This window comes from Oryctolagus cuniculus, chromosome 4 (genome assembly GCF_051225735.1).
Source record: "Oryctolagus cuniculus isolate XC-2025 breed Fujian yellow rabbit chromosome 4, ASM5122573v1, whole genome shotgun sequence".
NCBI classification, from domain to species: domain Eukaryota; kingdom Metazoa; phylum Chordata; class Mammalia; order Lagomorpha; family Leporidae; genus Oryctolagus; species Oryctolagus cuniculus.
Genome location: NC_142870.1, coordinates 68,846,786 through 68,865,705, shown reverse-complemented (window position 1 = coordinate 68,865,705; position 18,920 = coordinate 68,846,786). Strand labels below are relative to the sequence as shown.

The 18,920-nt window shown below is 39.2% G+C and overlaps 1 protein-coding gene across 2 annotated transcripts in view; it reads left to right on the top strand.

The window, feature by feature from the left end:
- Window positions 1-12,619: 12,619 nt before the first annotated feature.
- LOC100348666 (cell surface glycoprotein CD200 receptor 2) overlaps window positions 12,620-18,920 on the top strand; it is a 63,052-nt gene continuing 56,751 nt past the window's right edge. Inside the window, exon 1 of one of the 2 annotated variants that reach the window (XM_008266942.5) lies at window positions 12,620-12,876. In XM_008266942.5, the coding sequence (XP_008265164.1) occupies window positions 12,813-12,876 (64 nt within the window). In that variant the 5' untranslated portion in view covers window positions 12,620-12,812. The remainder of the gene's footprint in view (window positions 12,877-18,920) is intronic. The other variant, XM_089330806.1, reaches the window with a different exon arrangement.

The following is an 18,920-nucleotide window of genomic DNA, read 5'->3' as shown; positions in this document are numbered from 1 at the left end:
GGCAGATGTCCTAAACAGCACTCTGGCCTCAGAATCAGCCCTTAAGGCATGCGGATCAGGCTAAAAAGCCCATGAGAGTATTTCAGGCATGGAAAGCCAAGACACTCTGGCAAAAAAAAAAAAAAAAAGACCTAAATGAAAGATCTCTGTCAGTGAGATCCCAGTGGAAAGAACAGGGCCATCAAAGAAGGAGGTACCTTTCTCTGAAGGGAGGAGAGAACTTCCACTTTGACTATGACCTTGTCTAAATAAGATCAGAGTTGGAGAATTCAAGAAGCTTCCATAGCTTTGGCAACTCATGACAAGAGCCTCGGGTGATTACTGATGCCATAAATAAGAGTGTCAATTGTTAAACCAACAACAGGAGTCACTGTGTATTTACTCCCCATGTAGGATCTCTGTCCTTAATGTGTTGTACTATGTGAAGTAACAGTATAACTAGTACTCAAACAGTACTTTACACTTAGTGTTTCTGTGTGGGTGCAAATTGTTGAAATCTTTACTTAGTATATGCTAAATTGATCTTCTGTATATAAAGATAATTGAAAATGAATTTTGATGTGAATGGGATGGGAGAGGGAGTGGGAGATGGGAGGACTGCAGGTGGGAGGGAAGTTATGGGGGGAAAAAGCTGCTATAATCCGAAAGTTGTACTTTGGAAATTTATATTTATTAATTAAAAATTAAAAAAAGAATTGCTGTTTAAGCTAAGAACTGTAAGTTAGGATCACATAAACTTGAATTAGTCTTAACTTTGGGAAGTATTGCTTTTCACATTCAATAAAGATACAAAATATTGTCAAATGTGAAAAAAACAATGAAAACTCATGATCCATATTATATGGCTTATCTGAGTAGATCTGTGCATTTTGTTTTTATAGTTATGGCAATATTCATGCACTTCCCAGTGCCTAAGACTCAGACTTGTTCCTTGGCTATAGAACTTTCCCTCTTTCATTGTTTTCTTTTGTTTGTTTGTTTGTTTTTGACAGGCAGAGTGGACAGTGAGAGAGAGAGACAGAGAGAAAGGTCTTCTTTTGCCGTTGGTTCACCCTCCAATGGCTGCCGCGGCTAGTGCAACGCGCTGATCCGATGGCAGGAGCCAGGTACTTCTCCTGGTCTCCCATGGGGTGCAGGGCCCAAGCACTTGGGCCATCCTCCACTGCACTCCCTGGCCACAGCAGAGAGCTGGCCTAGAAGAGGGGCAACTGGGACAGAATCCGGCACCCCGACCGGGACTAGAACCCGGTGTGCCGGCGCTGAAACGTGGAGGATTAGCCTAGTGAGCGGAGGTGCCGATCATCTTTCATTGTTTTTATAAATAATGTGATTTCTGACCATTTTTTAATAAAATTCAGACAAGCAGGACTTTTTGAGTTTTTTTTTAAGTTTTTTTATTTTTATTTATTTTTTTTAACTTTTATTTAATGAATATAAATTTCCAAAGTACGATTTATGGATTACAATGGCTTCCCCCCTATACCATCCCTCCCACCCACAACCCTCCCCTTTCCCACTCCCTCTCCCCTTCCATTCACATCAAGATTCATTTTCGATTATCTTAATATACAGAAGATCAGCTTAGTATACATTAAGTAAGGATTTCAACAGTTTGCTCCCACACAGAAACATAAAGTGAAAAATAATAGATGATTTTTTTTAAATGATGATGAAATCAGATCAGACCTATTGTCATGTTTAATCCCAGTGAGAGTCAAGTTGGGAGTTGATAATTTCTTTCTTTCTTTTTTTTTTTTTTTTTTACAGAGGATCAGTTTAGTATGCATTAAGTAAAGATTTCAACAGTTTGCACCCCCATAGAAACACAAAGTGAAATATATTGTTTGAGTACTTGACTTTTTGAGTTTTGCTGATCATTAACTTACATGTCTTCCAACCTTGACAATTTGTCTTCTGGATGAACACTGTGTGCTTATGCTGATGGTGTTTTGATAAGGCAGCCCCGGCAGACTGGCACACTGTGGCGCTTGGTCTAGGAATCATATGTGATGTAAATACATTCTCAGTTTTAGTCTCAATAGACATTTGAACTATTACATTTATACAATTTATTGATCTTGTCTTCCCAAATTTAAGTACTTATTGTATCTTCCTCTGGGATTTTTCAAGTCTCCCACTGATTTTCAAGTTGATTCTGCTATATATGTTTTATAAATAAGCAATAGCATTTATTGTGGGAATATTTTTCAGTGGTCCTTTAGGCATATGTTTTTCTCAGTTTTAAAAAAAGATTTATTTTTTATTTATTTGAAAGGCAGTGTTGCAGAGAAAAGAGGAGAGACAGAGTGTGAGAGAGATCTTCCATCTACTGTTTTACTACCCAATTGGCTACCACAATGGGTTCAAGGGCCCAAGCACTTAGGGCATCTTCAGCTGTTTTATCAGGTGCATTAGTACAGAGCTGGATTAGAAATGTAGCAGTAGGTCTTGAGCCAGTGCCCATATGGGATGCCAGTGTGGCAGGTGTGCCGGCCTCTTTTCTCAGTTTTAGCAAATATAATGACTTTTTGTTTTGGTGAAAGTGAGACATGCTCAGTATAAGAAATTTAAGAAAGTCAAAAAAAAATAGATGCATAAAATTTTACCACAGAGAAACAGACATTGATTGCATTAGCTGAACACTTTTCTAGGAATGTGTTTAGTAAAGTAAAATATTTCACAAAAGTGCTTTCATATCAACATGTTACTTTAAATAAAATTATTACATTTATCATTAACTAACTTTAGAGAAATAAACTGAAACTGTTACTGATTTTGAGATGAAAATGGCTTTATCACACACCGTATCATAGAGTGAACACCAGTGTAACTTATAGAGTTAGTACTAATCGTATGTCAGTGTAGGGCATCCATTATAACAAATTTACAACTTTAGTGGGGGATGTTGATGGGTGGAGGGCTCTATTCTTGTGTGTGTGTGAAGTTTATGTAGGGACATATGATACTTTCCACTCAATTTTGATGCAAAACTAAAACTGCAGTAAGAAATAATCTCCTTTTCAGCAGTATTTTTTTGGTTACCACAATTATGTATAGGGAATTCAATAAATAATTCAATAAATCAATAAATTCAATAATTAGCAAGGCTAATTTTATTCTGAGTTAGGAGAATAAAGACCAAAAAAAAAAAAAAAAGCCACCCTTAGGAACAGAGCAAATCAAATTCTGTCTCATTACTAAAACTATTTGGAGGGGCAGGCATTTGGCACAATGGTTAATATGTCACTTGGGATGCCTGCATCACATTTCAGAGTGGCTGCATTAGCATTCCAACCCCACATCTGATTCAAGATTCCTATTAATGCACAAGACAGCAGATGATAGCTCAAGCAATTGGGTCCCTTGTATCCACAAGGGAGACCCAGATCAAATTCTGGGCTCCTGGTTTTGGCTTGGCCCAGCTCTACCTGTTTTTGCCATTTGGGGATGGAAGATTCTCTGTCTCTTTCTCTGTCTCTCCCCCCCTCCCCCCCATCTCCCTATCTCTATCTCTATCTCTAACTCTCTCTCTCTATCTATCTCTCTATCTCTATCTCTATCTCTGGCTCTTTGCCTTCAGATAATATGAAAATAAATAAATAAAAACAAGTGGAGACTATTGATTAAAGAATGTATTTCTAAATGTGAGAACAGATATAGAAGCTATAGCACTCAAGCCACCTTGCCTGTGGTTCAGATGAGAAGTAAACAAAGAACAATGTATTCTCAGTTAGCGTGCTTCAGACAACCACAACTAATCATACTGTGAGAACCTGATACCTGGCTTGTACGTATATGTTGTGTTTTTATTTGTGCAATTAATGCTATTAGATGAAATGCTTGCATTAGTGGTGGAAATTCTGTGGTAAAATCAACCTGAACAGGAAATTCATGTGGGTAACCATTTCAGTGTCAAATATGCACTTTAGAGAGGCAGCTGGAGGTGAAGAGGGAGAAGAGTTGCTCAGAGCAGTGGGGGTGGTGAGACAAGCTGGTTGTGGTGGGTGATGGAGTAGCTGGAGTCCCCAACGTGTTCAAACAACAACAGGTGAAAACAGATTTAGGGAAATGTAACAATTTCCAAAAGTAATTTTATAGGAGACCATATTTTGGCATACAGGAAAAGCAGGTTATCTCTAACATGGATAACTTTTAAAGAGAACAAGAACTCAAAGGTTTGAAAGATGGCAAGACTGGTTAGTTATTATGGTACACCAATGATCAGAGAGCATCTAAAAGCAGACATAAGGGAAAGGAGAGAGAACCAAGTCCATGTGTTAGTACCAGGCCCAGTACTGCACCCACCACGGTGAAACTCAGTGCTGAAGCTCCATAAGTCCTGTTCCAAGGCCAGTGTATGTGGATTGAGCCTCTGGAGTTGCACTTACCAGGTGACCAAGGGACTGCTTTTACTGCCCCTTCCCCTGCCTTGGTCAGCACAGCATTGAGGAAAAATATCCAACCACCTGGAGATGGGACAGGAAAGTGAGCACAGGATCAGACATTGCACAGCACAAAGATACATGATGGCTTTATAAAGAAGGACACTAAGTCATTCTGCTTCTCAGGATCAACCCTGAACCACGAGGGACTTTGCTTGATGGGGAAATGAGGAAATGGTTTGTAGGAGCCCCTAGCAGCCTCTACTTGTGCCACAAGCACCTGAGGCTTTTAATGCTGGAGAACGTTGGGGCACTTGCCAGTCCTGAGCCCAGTTTGAGTAGCTGCTTGGTTACAATACTAATGGATTTCTCCAGGGAAAATGCCTGGCCCACCTTGCTCACCCAGGCTCTTGTTGCACGGAGCCTGTTGACAGGCCACCTACTCAGGGTCCTCTGAGGTGGCAGGCAGCTGCTCCCAATAGCTCCACTGACTCAGTCCTATGAAACAGGCAGGAGGTCCTGCCTACTCTCAGATGGCCCAAGGAAGAACGTGTGTGTCAGACTGTGAGTAGTTAGGTCTGCAGAAACAATTGGATGACATTTAGAAAACCTCACCCTGATCCAGAAACACATGTGCAGCCACTACTACTACCCAGTGCTCCAGAAATTAACCAGTTAGCCCTGTCCATGCATGTAGCTCTGAAAAGCAACTGGGCAATCAGTCTACAAAGGTCTGAAAGAAGCAGATGAAAAGCTTTGCCCATGATCCCAGGAAGCAGAAGAGCAGCCTTTCTCAAGTGGCTCAGCCTGCTGAGGTCCACTGGAGGCAGCTGGGAAGGATTGCCCTTTCTTCTCTGGCTCTAAGAAGCAGTTGACCAGCCATTCTCAAAAGCTAATCCCACTGAATCCCTAAGAAGCAGACACTTGGTCCTGCCCACTTACTCTTGATCCCAGGAAGCAGCTAGGAAGACCTTTCTGAGTAGGTCAACCCTGGGAGGCCCTAAGCAGCCACCTGTGCAGCCCCTCAGATACTGGCATATACAGTATCTGGTGGCATTCTGGTATAGCCCAGTTCCTACGTGGCCCTGAGACATTGAAAAGCAACCCACCTCACTACTGGGCAACCACTTAGGTCAACAGGGCAGCCCCACCCTCATGCAACCCACAGAAACTAATGAGGTCCCCACACATGCAGCCAAGCTTATTGCACTCAGAGCTGCCAACAAAAGCTGCCCTACTTAAGCGAGCTGTATCCCAACTGGTGGCACAACCCACAATCTTCACAGCTTAGGCCAGCCACAGACATTGTCAAGAAGCTACAGGGTCACTACACTGAATCTTTCAACTGGAACCAAACCCAAAGCAGCATATCCAACCAGTGTCTTAAGATATATTTCCAACAGAAAGTCTTTTACTATGAAAGCTACCCTATAAAATTGGTAGAGGCAAGTGACCCACCAGATACACACACACACACACGCACACACACACAATGCAGAAACACAAGAAACAAGATAACTTGACACCTTCAAAAAACCAAAGACCAAAAACCAAAAAACCTTCAGCAACAGACCATAAAAAAAGGAACGTGATGAGTTGCCTGCCCAGACATTCAAAAGAATGATTTTACATGAACTTAAGAAAACGCAAGAGAATACAGAGAACTCAATGAAATTAGAAAGACAATTCATGATTTGAATGAGAAATTCAACAAAGACATAGAGGTCATAAAGAGGAATCAGTAAAATGTCTAGGAGCTAAAGAATTTAATAAATGAGATAGAAAAAAGCAGTGGAGAGACTCAGCATCAGAAATGAGTAGACAGAATTTATGAGCTGGAAAATAGGACTTTTGAATAACAAAGTCAGACAAAGAAATAAGGAAAAACAAAAGACTGAATAATGTGTTTGACACTCCAGCGACACCATTAAGCAGGTATACTTTCATTGTGGGTATTCCAGAGGTAATGACCAGGCAAAAGTTGTAGAAGAGTGATTCAACGAAATAATTGCTGAAAATGTTCCCAATTTTGGGAGACATTTGGAAACCTGAGTTCAAGAAGTCCAAAGGACCTTTAATATTTTTGATCAAAAAAGATCCTCTCTGAGGCACAGTATTGTCTGTCAAAAACATAAGACATAGAGAAAATTCTAAAAACATCAAGGGAAAAGCATTAAGTCACTTATGATGGAATCCTTATTAGATGAATGGCAGACTTCTTGGGAGAAAACTTACTGGTCAGAAGTGAACGATCTGTACTATCCAAAGTCCTGAAAGAAAAAGAAAAATGCAGGTCAAGGATACTCTACCTGGCAAAACTGTCCTTCCAAAGAAAAGGAGAAATTAAGACTTTTCCATGACAAGCAAAAACTAAAAGAATTAATCACTGTCAGATCTCCCCTGGAATAAACGTCCAAGGAAGTGCTACTTTAGAAATAAAAATATAACTACCATCATGAAAATATAAATCAGTGTCATACCCAAGTGTGATACCTATCAGTAGGTACCAAAGAGGTTTTATTAAAGGGCACTAACCATTCCATGAAGGCATCACTCATGATCGAATTACCTTCCAAAGTCCCCGTCTCCAAGTACTATCACACTAAGGATTAGAGCTTCAACCTATGAATATCCAGTAGATGCTAACAGTGCATAGCAGAAGCTAATTGTGCTGTCACAAGGAGAGGCTGGTCTGGCTGTCTAAGTCTGAGCCCCAATCCCTGATGGTTAGACTGGGAGGCCTCAGAAGGAGAGGTTGACTGTGAAGCAGGCCACCAACTACCCTCCTGCTGGCCACATTTCTTGTCAGTCTAGAAGTTTTGTACTATGCAGTATTGATGGACAGCAACTGAAAACCACAACAGGTGAAAATTTAACTGCATCTGCCTTCCTCTGGGGGCACAAGCATGACATACTAATGACATCCTTTTCCAGGGAGTTTTATTTTACACAAGTCCAATATCTTCTAGTCCTTTGGAGGTTCTGGAAGCAACATACCCCTCATTTACCAGTTTTGCTTAATATCCCCAAGGCTGCTGCTTAGAACTAAGTTCATTTTTAATGGCACCTGCCCCCTATAAAGAGGCTTTAACATTGGTCTAAATTAAAATAAACTGGACTTCCCATTCATGACCTCAGAGACTCACTCACGGCAGAGACAACATCCTCTCTATGAGTCCATTGTTGTCCGTGAGCTCGGAGGCAAAATACACACTCTTTAGGTCTCATCAGAGCAAAAGTTGTTTAGCATTTACTGGATTCTCCTGGAAATAGAGGCTGTCACATGTGACCCAACCAATACAGTGGCCCTTCATGCTTTGGGGCACTCAGGCAGAATACCATAAGACTGATATGCCAACAGATCTTTTTGATATACAATGGTGTCAAACCTGGGCCCCCTGAAATATTTCTCCTGAAGGAAGTAGTGGTTTTCCAGTCTTCAGTCTTTTGCCAAATGCCATGGTGCTGGAGGAGGTCACCCCTCCCCAAGTCCCTTTGGCTACCTAGTGAGTCCCTTGAGAGTGACTGAGTGAATAGCAATGAGAGCTTCTAGACTATATGGATGTCACTGTCACCATGGAAGATGATGGAGCTCAGTGGAATGGGTTGCTTTCCATTCATTACCCAGGATGTCTTGACACAAGATGAGATCCAGGGGTCAGCACAATCGCACAAACTTTGGACAGTCATCTTTGTTCTGGATGTCATGGTCCCCAACTCGCTTCACAGGAACATTTTTACAAGCTTTGGGACCACTGCATAAGAGTTATTCTATTCAGGGTAAAGAACTTTGGGAATCTCCTGTCTCACAGAATCCAAAATGTAAATCAAAACCACACGTATATTTACATAAATTAAAACACAATATAAGGCCTCTTTGGGATACTCTTTATCTCTTCCAGAGTTCCAAACATTACTAATGATGATCAAGACATATATTTCACTTTCAAATGTACAATGTTGAGCTCATAGGAAGGGCAATCAGTAAAACTGTCATCACTCTACTAGATCTGAGGCAGCCTATTTAATCTGAGTTATAATAATTCCTCAAATAATTCCTTTTTTAAAGTCCAGTCTAACAACCCCCAGCTGGGTCGATATCTTGTATCAGACCTTAGTCTCTTTTAATCCAAGACCCCTTGGCCAACTCATACCTCACACTAGTTGAAAAAACTCTTTCCCATTACCTTTTTCTGTACTTAATGGGGAAATAGCTCACCTCCTACTATACAATGACTCATCATATATGAAATCATCTAATAATGTAACCCATTTAAATCTGAATTTCAACCTCTCAAAAAACTTCCTCAATATTCAGATCACAGATGGAGGTTAATTAATCTGAGCTTTTTCTTTAATATCTTCCAGGAAATTGAAATTAGTTCCTCAAGGTCATTTCCACAGTTTGGATTTCCAAGACAAGAGATAAAAAACTCCACATAGTAAATAAAAATCACATTCGTATACAATAATAAAATCAATGCCCTATCTCATAATCATAAAACCAGACCATGCATCCTTGGTAATAAAACACACTGAAAAAAATCAACATCAGACAGCGAAAGTCTTTCAAGTGCAGTCTCAGCTTTCTGCTGACTTGCACTTGTTACTGCTGGTCTGGTGCTTTGTGCAGATTTGCAGTGCAGATGCTCAAACCTTCCAAGTAAGCTATGTTTCAATCAAAGACGAAAAATGCTGAGGCCTGCATGCCATTGAGTTTGGCTGATGGAAACTCTAGCCTGAAAACCTCATTGGTTTACATGTCACAAACCAATCTGACAACTGAGGCAAACAGTTCATACTAATTGGGTAAATTATGATTTGTCCACAGTATGGAGCTCTAGTCTCAACCATATATGTTTTAATTAGCAAACAACCTGATAGTCTATCAACTGCATACACCTGAATTAGGCAGTATGATTTCAAACTTATTTGGAGCAAAACTCATCTCATCACCCAATGCCTAGGACTATTTGGAGTTTTAGATTTGTTCCTTCTCCCCTAATTGAGGTTATAATTGTGCTCGTCCATTCTGATGCTTTGGTGCATTATGGAACTTTCATGGATGCTCACATAATCTTTGTTAATTTTGCATCAATAGATACCCTTGACTTTCAAATTCTATAAAGTGCTCAGCCTTGTTATAATAATGTCATACAGCCACAAGATCAAGACCCATATTAACTAGAGTGGGTATCTGCTTGAAAAGCATACCCCAGTTTCATATTTCAGATGGCTGGTTGTTTCCCCAGCCCAAAGCTTTGACATTGAACTTATCCTCTGCTCCAGAAATAGCTTCAACCTGGGACAACTGAGGCCCTTGCTCCAGCAATGGTCATGGGCTAAGTCCTGAAAATTGGACAAATTTTCTGCAGGTTGTAACTGAGTTCAAGAGACTGGAAACTTTACAAAGAAAACAGTCATTTAACTAATGATTCTGGAGGCTGGGATGCTGAATATTGAGAGGTTTCATCTGGTGAGGGCCTTTATGTTGCATTATCCCAAAATCCAGGGCAAAGACAGGCCAAGAGGGAGCAGGGAGCAAGAGATCAAATGTACAGCCTCAACTCCTTATTAATCCATAAGAGTGGAGTCCTCAGGAGCTAAATCCTTCCATTAGGTCCTACCAACCAGTACTGCCACACTGGGGCTTAAGTTTCTAAGTCATGCTTTGATAGTGGAGACTCTTGTATTTAATTACTCAAATTTGCTGTTTTCTTAGCCCCTGATATTGGTATATTCTTTGCTTTCTTGCAAAATACACATCCCTGTACTCCTTACAATCTGTGCCATTCTAATAATAGGGATTATTGATTTCCTCAGGGAACAGATTAAGACCCACTCTTAGGTCCTCTGGAGAGAGAACTTCCCACACTCTTGCAACTTCTACTGTGCCCTCGTTTTACACAATAACCTCCTGCCCCACATCTCTGACCATGACCACAACAACCTCTTCCCCTTGGTTACAAGAAAATACCATTAACCTATACAAATACTTCACTGAACTCTCAGTTCATACCCCCCAAGTGCTGGAACTGCCACCTTGAATTATTATCATAAAAATATAACTCATGCTTATAAAATACTCTTTTATAGAAAACCTTTATTTAATAAATATGTTTCATAGGTACAGCTTTTGGATTATAGCAGTTCTTCTCCCCATATCCACCCTCCCACCCCACTCCCATTTCACCTCCTACTCCCTCTCCCTCCCATTCTTCATCTAGATTCATTTTTAATTATCTTTATATACAGAAGACAAACTCTATACTAAGTAAAGATTTGAACAGTTTGCACCCACAAACACACAAAGTATAAAGTACTGTTGGAAGATTAGGTTTACCATTAATTCTCAGAGTACAACACATTAAGGACAGAGGTCCTACATGGGGAGCAAGTGCAGTGACTCCTGTTGTTTATTTAACAATTGACACTCTTCTTTATGACATCTGTGATCACCCGAGGCTCTTGCCATGAGCTGCTAAGGCTATGGAAGCCTCTTGAGTCCACAAACTCCGACATTATTTAGACAGGGCCACAGTCAAAGTGGAAGTTCTCTCCTCCCTTCAGAGAAAGGTACCTCCTTCTTTGATGGCTCCTTCTTTCCACCTGGATCTCACTCACAAAGATCTTTCCTGTAGGTCATTTTTTTGTGAGAGTGTCTTGGCTTTCCATGCCTGAAATGCTCTCCTGAGATTTTCAGCCAGAGCTGAATTCCTGAAGGGCTGAATCCAAGGCCAGAGTGCTGTTTAGGGAATTTGTCATTCTATGAGTCTGCTGTGTGGCCTGCTTCCTGTATTGGACCATACTCTCCTTTTTAATTCTATCTATTATTATTAGCAGACACTTGGTCTTATTTATGTGATCACTTTGACACTTATTCCTATCTTTATGATCAGTTATACACTTAAACTGATCATTTTAACTAGTAAGATGGCATTGGTACCTGCCAACTTAATGGGATTTGGAGTCCCATGACAAGTTTTTAGCTTTGCCCTTAGGGGTAAGACCAAGGCAACATGTGCCAAACTGTACTATCAAAGATCCTGGAATTCCCAGATCTATTTTATTGACTAATGCCATTTAATAGTAAACTTAGATATGGATCAGCTGACAAGGACTCCTTATATCCCTATTTGTTTTCCTCTTTTTTACTCTCATAATAAAAATATTTTATATATTATTTAAGGTGATATATAGAATACCTGATAAAAAGTTTCCTCTATAATTTGGACCTCCAAAATATCACAAATAATAAAACTTTAAACTAATGTGAAAATCAATATGTTGATTTTATTATAGTTTTTAATTTTAAAATAATGTTTTTTAGACCCACTTTTGAGGTTCTGACTAGAGGCTGGTCAGTTCCGCTTTTTGAGCAGTTCACTTAAGAACATACCCAGCCAGTTTCCTAACTATTGCTAATTGTGTCAAGGCCAAGATTTAGACAACTTGGAACAGCTCCAAAGACAACGATGCCCCAAATAATGTGAAGTGATTCAAAATTAGCCAATGCGCAAGGAACTCTGGTAACTTGTCTATCCCTACAACTCCAGTTTGCTGTTACCCTTTGTAATTATATCTTCAATAATCTTATGTCCAAATAAGGTCATATTCTGAGGTACTGGGAGATAAAACTTGACCATGTGAATTTGGGGAGGGGGCTACAGTACAACCCAAGACTGGGAGTATTTATCAAAATCACATACATGACTTTCCTATGACCCATTAATTTCATTCCTGGGTATAGATCCCAGAAATGAAGGCATTTGCAGGCCAAAAGATGCACAAAACAAAAATGCTTATGAAAATGTTATTTATGTTAGCCCCAAACTGAAAAAATCCAAAAGCCACAGGGAAATAAATGAATAAATTATATTACATTAATAAGAACCAATGGATAGTATTAAAGTGAAGTATGCACAGAATTTCACTTCAGTCCAAAAACTGGCCAAACGAGTCAAGAAGGAACTTGAAGGAAACTTTGAGAAATGAAAATGATGTATACCTTGGCCTTGGAAGTGATTATATGAAAGCACATATAAATATATATGCAAAAATCATCAAGCTGTACACTTAAATTTTGTGCATTTTATCATGTGCAATTTATGCTTTCAAAAGTACCACCTTTTACAAAACTTGTTGTGTAATTTTTCTTGGTATATCTGTGCTTTTTGGAGAGCCAATGAGTAGTCAGCATTGGCTTTTTTCTTCCTCTTAATCACTCAGCAGAACTCACTGACATTTCCTCTCAGTGACTAATCAACCAGAACCATATAGAATAGAGATGAGGATAAAGATACACAAATGACCAAGAAACATTCAACCTTTTTGAACTTAGAGTAAACAAAAGTGACCCAGAGAGACACAGTCACTGAGTCCACTGACTGAGTTCCAGTGGATTTCAGTGGAGGCAGAAAACCACTCCAGATGCATACTTCTCAGAAGACTTCAGCTCTGAGGGTACTGACCTTCATTATTATCATAGTGCTTGGTAAGTCTGAAGCGGTGGCATTTTTTTTTTTTTTTTTAGCAGCAAATGAAGCTGTCTTTCCATAGTAACATGGATACGCTTGATTCCCTCAAAGGTTGTTTTTTTTTTTATTTGAATAGTAGCAGTGATAAATGTGTGCTTTATCAGCAAAATACCTGATTTCCATTATACCAATGGTACACTGACTAGCTGATGATCGAGCCCATGGTAATACTATGGCTTAGGGTTGGAGTGAAACTTAACTTCTGTGACCTGACCAAATGATCTCCACTGTTTTGGCATGTAATTTTATTGTCTTATTTGCGTTCTTATTTTTTGGATCTTAATGTTTGTGAGGCATATTTATTTTTGGTCTCCTTTAAAATATTTTAAAAGTTTTATTTATTTATTTAAAGGGGAAAGTTATAGAGGCAGAGGCAGAAAGAGAGAGAATTCTTCCATCCACAGGTTCACTCGCCAAAAGACTGCAATGACCAGGGCTGGGGCTATCTGAAGCCAGAGGTCAGGAGATTCTTCCAGGTCTCCCACATGGTGCAGGGGGTCCTTGGGCTATCTTCTACTGCTTCCCCAGGCCATAGCAGAGAGCTGGATCAGAAGTGGAGCAGGCAAGACTTGAACTGGCATCCATATGGGATAACAGAACTGCAGGTAGCAGCTCTACCCGCTACACCACAGCTCCAGCCCTTCTCCTTTAAAATTTGATATTGCTCCAAATGCTAGGATTTTTAGCATTGAGGTTTGAGAAGGAAACTCTATTTTTATTTGGGTATTTAAAATTTTAAATAGATTGAAAAAATTTATGGTACAATCTGTATCCAAAGCTGAGGGTCAAGAGATATAGGACTATTTATCTTATAAAACATATCGTATAAAATGGCAAATAAATCTAAGGCAATGATTTCTATCTTCCATTAGAGCTTTTTATACAAATGAAATCTTACCTGAAAGCATAAACAAGCAGAATATAAATGGATCTGCTAAGTCAAAGCAGGTTTAGACAGCCAAAAGCAAACCTTTGAATCCATCCTTGCAATGATTTCAAAGAAGTGTACACATTTCTATGATAGTTCTAGTTACAAAAGAAGAGAATTAGTTTTCAGAGAGAAAAGATAGAAGTGAATAAAGGATGAGAAAAAGCTGAAAGAAATTAATAGGAGAGAGGGAGGAACATCTAGGCTGAACTCAAAAGAAAGTGAATAGGTGATTTTTTGACTCACTCATGAAAAAAACTGAAGAAATATTTAGATGTGATACAGCTTGGGCAGGAAACAGATGGCAGTACAAAGCTGTAATTAAAGAAAGCTTAATAAAAAAATGTGGCAATTGACCTCATTACCTATTTAAAGGAGAAAATTCATATGATCTACTTGCATATTTGATAAGATTAAACACTTGTTTATGAGAAAAATTTCTAAACAGTTGCACAATAATTTATTAAAAAGTTTTCATTCTTATTTTCTTCTTCCATATAAACCTCAATTGTGTAAAAATAGCAAATAAGAAAATAGAATCACTTTCCAATTCCCTAATCTACTTTGAGTTGAAATTTTTAAAAATGTGGAAGTTCTATAAATATTCTACAAAGAGGAACCATTCTTCTTGTCATTTCCATGAACTTCAAGGTCAGTGATTCCCTAAAAAGGAGTGTTTCACTGGGTTTTTGTCTTCTTTAAGATTGCTGTTTATTAACTTAGTGAGAAAATCTTTGAGAAGAAGATACAGGGGCTAGAGTACAAGTGAAGGAATGGGATTTTAGTAGGGAGAGAGACTTTCATTTTAATAGGGAAAGAAGGCTAAGATGACCAAAGTAAGTTTAAGGATTGGTGGTGAGAAGTAGAGAGAGTTCTTTCTCAAAGAATTTGAAGTAAAGTCATTTGAAAACTAATAGAGTACTTGAAATGTAATGTATTGGAGTGAAATGGATATTTTGAGATTACATGACTGTTTATAGCCCTTGTTTCTTCTGCTGAGAAACAGTGTTTTTTTCTTCATAGTATTTATTGAACTCTTTCCTTAGTTTAGGGTTGAACTTATGATCATTAAGTGAAGTGAAAATAGATCTTTGTAAAAATTAAGAGTGGGAATAGGAGAGGGAGGAGGAAGTAGTTTGGAGTGTGGGTGGGAGGGAGAGCAGGGTAGAAAGTATCATGTTCCTAAATGTTTATGAAATACATGAAACTTGTGTAACAAATAAAATTTTTTTTAAAAAGTAGTGACGGAAGGAGAAAGGGCAAATTAAGGAACATGGTAGTGAAATAACCATTATATGATTGGGAGAGAAAGTATATTATAGAAATGTGGGTAGAACTTCATTCTTCTTCTTCTTCTTCTTCTTCTTTTTTTTTAAAGATTTATTTATTTTTATTTGAAAGAGTTAACAGAGAGAGGAGAGGCAGAGAGAGAGAGAGAGAGAGAGAGAGAGAGGTCTTCCATCCAATGGTTCATTCCCCAATTGGCCGCAATGGTCAGAGCTGCGCCAGTCCAAAGCCCGGAGCCAGGAGCTTCTTCCGGGTCTCCAATGCAGGTGCAGGGGCCCAAGGAGTTGAGCCATCTTCCACTGCTTTCCCAGGCCATAGCAGAGAGCTAGATTGGAAGTGGAGCAGCGGAGACTAGAACCAACGCCCATATGGGATGCTGGCGCCTCAGGCCAGGGCTTTAACCCACTCTGTTACAGTGCTGGTCCTGAACTTCATTCTTTACTTGTATTGTGTAGAAAATCATCATTCTATGTAGACTGATATATGTGGAAGAAAATACATTTTTCTTCGAAAGTTAAAATATCAGTGCATATTTTCCTTTACTTCAAAATGTTTAAAATCTAGATGAAAGCACCAAGATTATTCACGCCATTAACAGCGTATTTCCTCAAATAAAAAATGAAATTGTGACAGTCCTTGAAACTTTTTTTTTTATCTTTTATTCAATGAATATAAATTTCCAAAGTACGACTCATGGGTTACAATGGCTTTCCCCCCCATACCGTCCCTCCCACCCACCACCCTCCCCTTTCCCACTCCCTCTCCCCTTCCATTCACATCAAGATTCATTTTCGATTATCTTAGTATACAGAAGATCAGCTTAGTATACCTTAAGTAAGGATTTCAACAGTTTGTTCCCACACAGAAACATAAAGTGAAAAATAATAGATGATTTTTTTTAAATGATGATGAAATCAGATCAGACCTATTGTCGTGTTTAATCCCAGTGAGAGTCAAGTTGGGAATTGATAATTTCTTTTTTTTTTTTTTTTACAGAAGATCAGTTTAGTGTACATTAAGTAAAGATTTCAATCGTTTGCACCCCCATAGAAACACAAAGTGAAATATACTGTTTGAGTACTCGTTATAGCATTAAGCCTCAGTGTACAGCACATTAAGGACAGAGATCCTACATGAGGAGTAAGTGCACAGTGACTCCTGTTGTTGACTTTACAAATTGACACTCCTGTTTATGGCATCAGTAATCTCCCTATGCACCAGTCATGAGTTTCCAAGGCTATGGAAGCCCCTTGAGTTCTCCGACTCTTATCTTGTTTAGACAAGGTCATAGTCAAAGTGGAAGTTCTCTCCTCCCTTCAGAGAAAGGCACCTCCCTCTTTGAAGACCTGTTCTTTCCACTGGGATCTCACTCACAGAGATCTTTTTGCCAGAGTGTCTTGGCTTTCCATGCCTGAAATACTCTCATGGGCTTTTCAGCCACATCCGAGTGCCTTTAGGGCTGATTCTGAGGCCAGAGTGCTATTTAGGACATCCGCCATTCTATGAGTCTGCTGAGTATCTCACTTCCCATGTTGGATCACTCTCCCCTTTATTTATTCTATCGGTTAGTGTTAGCAGATACTAGACTTGTTTATGTGCTCCCTTTGACTCTTAGTCCTTTCATTATGATCAATTGTGAACTGAAATTGATCACTTGGAATAGTGAGATGGCATTGGCACATGCCACCTTGATGGGATTGAATTGGAATCCCCTGGTATGTTTCCAACTCTACCAACTGGGGCAAGTCAGCCCGAGCATGCCCCAAATTATACATCTCTTCCCTCTCTTATTCCCACTTTTATGTTTAACAGGGATCACATTTCAGTTAATTTTCAACACTTAAGAATAACTGTGTGATAATTACAGAATTAAACCAGTCATATTAAGTAGAACAGACAAAAAAAAAATACTATGAGGGATAATGTATTAAGTTGTCCATTAGCAGTCAGGGCTATGCTGATCAAGTCACCATTTCTCATAGTGTCCATTTCACTTCAGGAGGTTTCCTTTTTGGTGTTCAGTCAGTTGTCACCGATCAGGGAGAACATATGGTATTTGTCCCTTTGGGACTGGCTTACTTCACTCAGCATGATGTGTTCCAGATTCCTCCATTTTGTTGCAAATGACTGGATTTCGTTGTTTCTTACTGCGGTATAGTATTCTAAAGAATACATATCCCATAATTTCTTTATCCAGTCTACCATTGATGGGCATTTAGGTTGGTTCCAGGTCTTGGCTATTGTGAATTGTGCTGCAATAAACATTAGGGTGCAGACCGCTTTTTTCTTTATCAATTTAAACTCCTTTGGGTAAATTCCAAGGAGTGGGATGGCTGGGTCGAACGGTAGGGTTATATTCAGGTTTCTGAGGAATCTCCAGACTGATTTCCATAGTGGCTTGACCAGTTTGCATTCCCACCAACAGTGGGTTAGTGTCCCTTTTTCCCCACATCCTCGCCAGCATCTGTTGTTGGTAGATTTCTGTATGTGAGCCATTCTAACCGGGGTGAGGTGAAACCTCATTGTGGTTTTGATTTGCATTTCCCTGATTGCTAGTGACCTTGAACATTTTTTCATGTGCCTGTTGGCCATTTGGATTTCCTCTTTTGAAAAATGTCTATTGAAGTCCTTGGCCCATCTCTTAAGTGGGTTGTTGGTTTTGTTTTTGTGGAGTTTCTTGATCTCTTTGTAGATTCTGGTTATTAACCCTTTATCTGTTGCATAGTTTGCAAATATTTTTTCCCATTCTGTTGGTTGTCTCTTCACTCTCCTGACTGTTTCTTTTGCAGTACAGAAACTTCTCAATTTGATGCAATCCCAATGGTTGATTTTGGCTTTGACTGTCTGTGCCTCCCGGGTCTTTTCCAGAAATTCTTTGCCTGTGCCAATATCTTGAAGGGTTTCTCCAATGTTCTCTAGTAACTTGATGGTGTCAGGTCGTAGATTTAGGTCTTTAATCCACGTTGAGTGGATTTTTGTGTAAGGTGTAAGGTAGGGGTCTTGCTTCATGCTTCTGCACGTGGAAATCCAGTTTTCCCAGCACCATGTATTGAATAGACTGTCCTTGCTCCAGGAATTAGTTTTAGATCCTTGATCAAATATAAGTTGGCTGTAGATGTTTGGATTGATTTCTGGTGTTTCAATTCTGTTCCATTGGTCTATCCATCTGTTTCTATACCAGTACCATGCTGTTTTGATTACAACTGCCCTGTAGTATGTCCTGAAATCTGGTATTGTGATGCCTCTGGCTTTGTTTTTGTTGTACAAGATTGCTTTAGCTATTCGAGGTCTCTTGTGCCTCCATATGAATTTCAGCATCATTTTTTCTAGATCTGCGAAGAATGTCTTTGGTATCTTGATTGGGATTGCATTGAATCTATAAATTGCTTTTGGGAGAATGGACATTTTGATGATGTTGATTCTTCCAATCCATGAGCATGGAAGATTTTTCCATTTTTTGGTATCCTCTTCTATTTCTTTCTTTAAGGTTTTGTAATTTTCATCGTAGAGATCTTTAACGTCCTTGGTTAAGTTTATTCCAAGGTATTTGATTGTTTTTGTAGCTATTGTGAATGGGATTGATCTTAGCAGTTCTTTCTCAGTCATGGCATTACTTGTGTATACAAAGGCTGTTGATTTTTGTGCATTGATTTTATATCCTGCCACTTTGCCAAACTCCTCTATGAGTTCCAATAGTCTCTTAGTAGAGTTCTTTGGATCCTCTAAGTACAGAATCATATCGTCTGCAAAGAGGGATAGTTTGACTTCTTCCTTCTTGATTTGTAT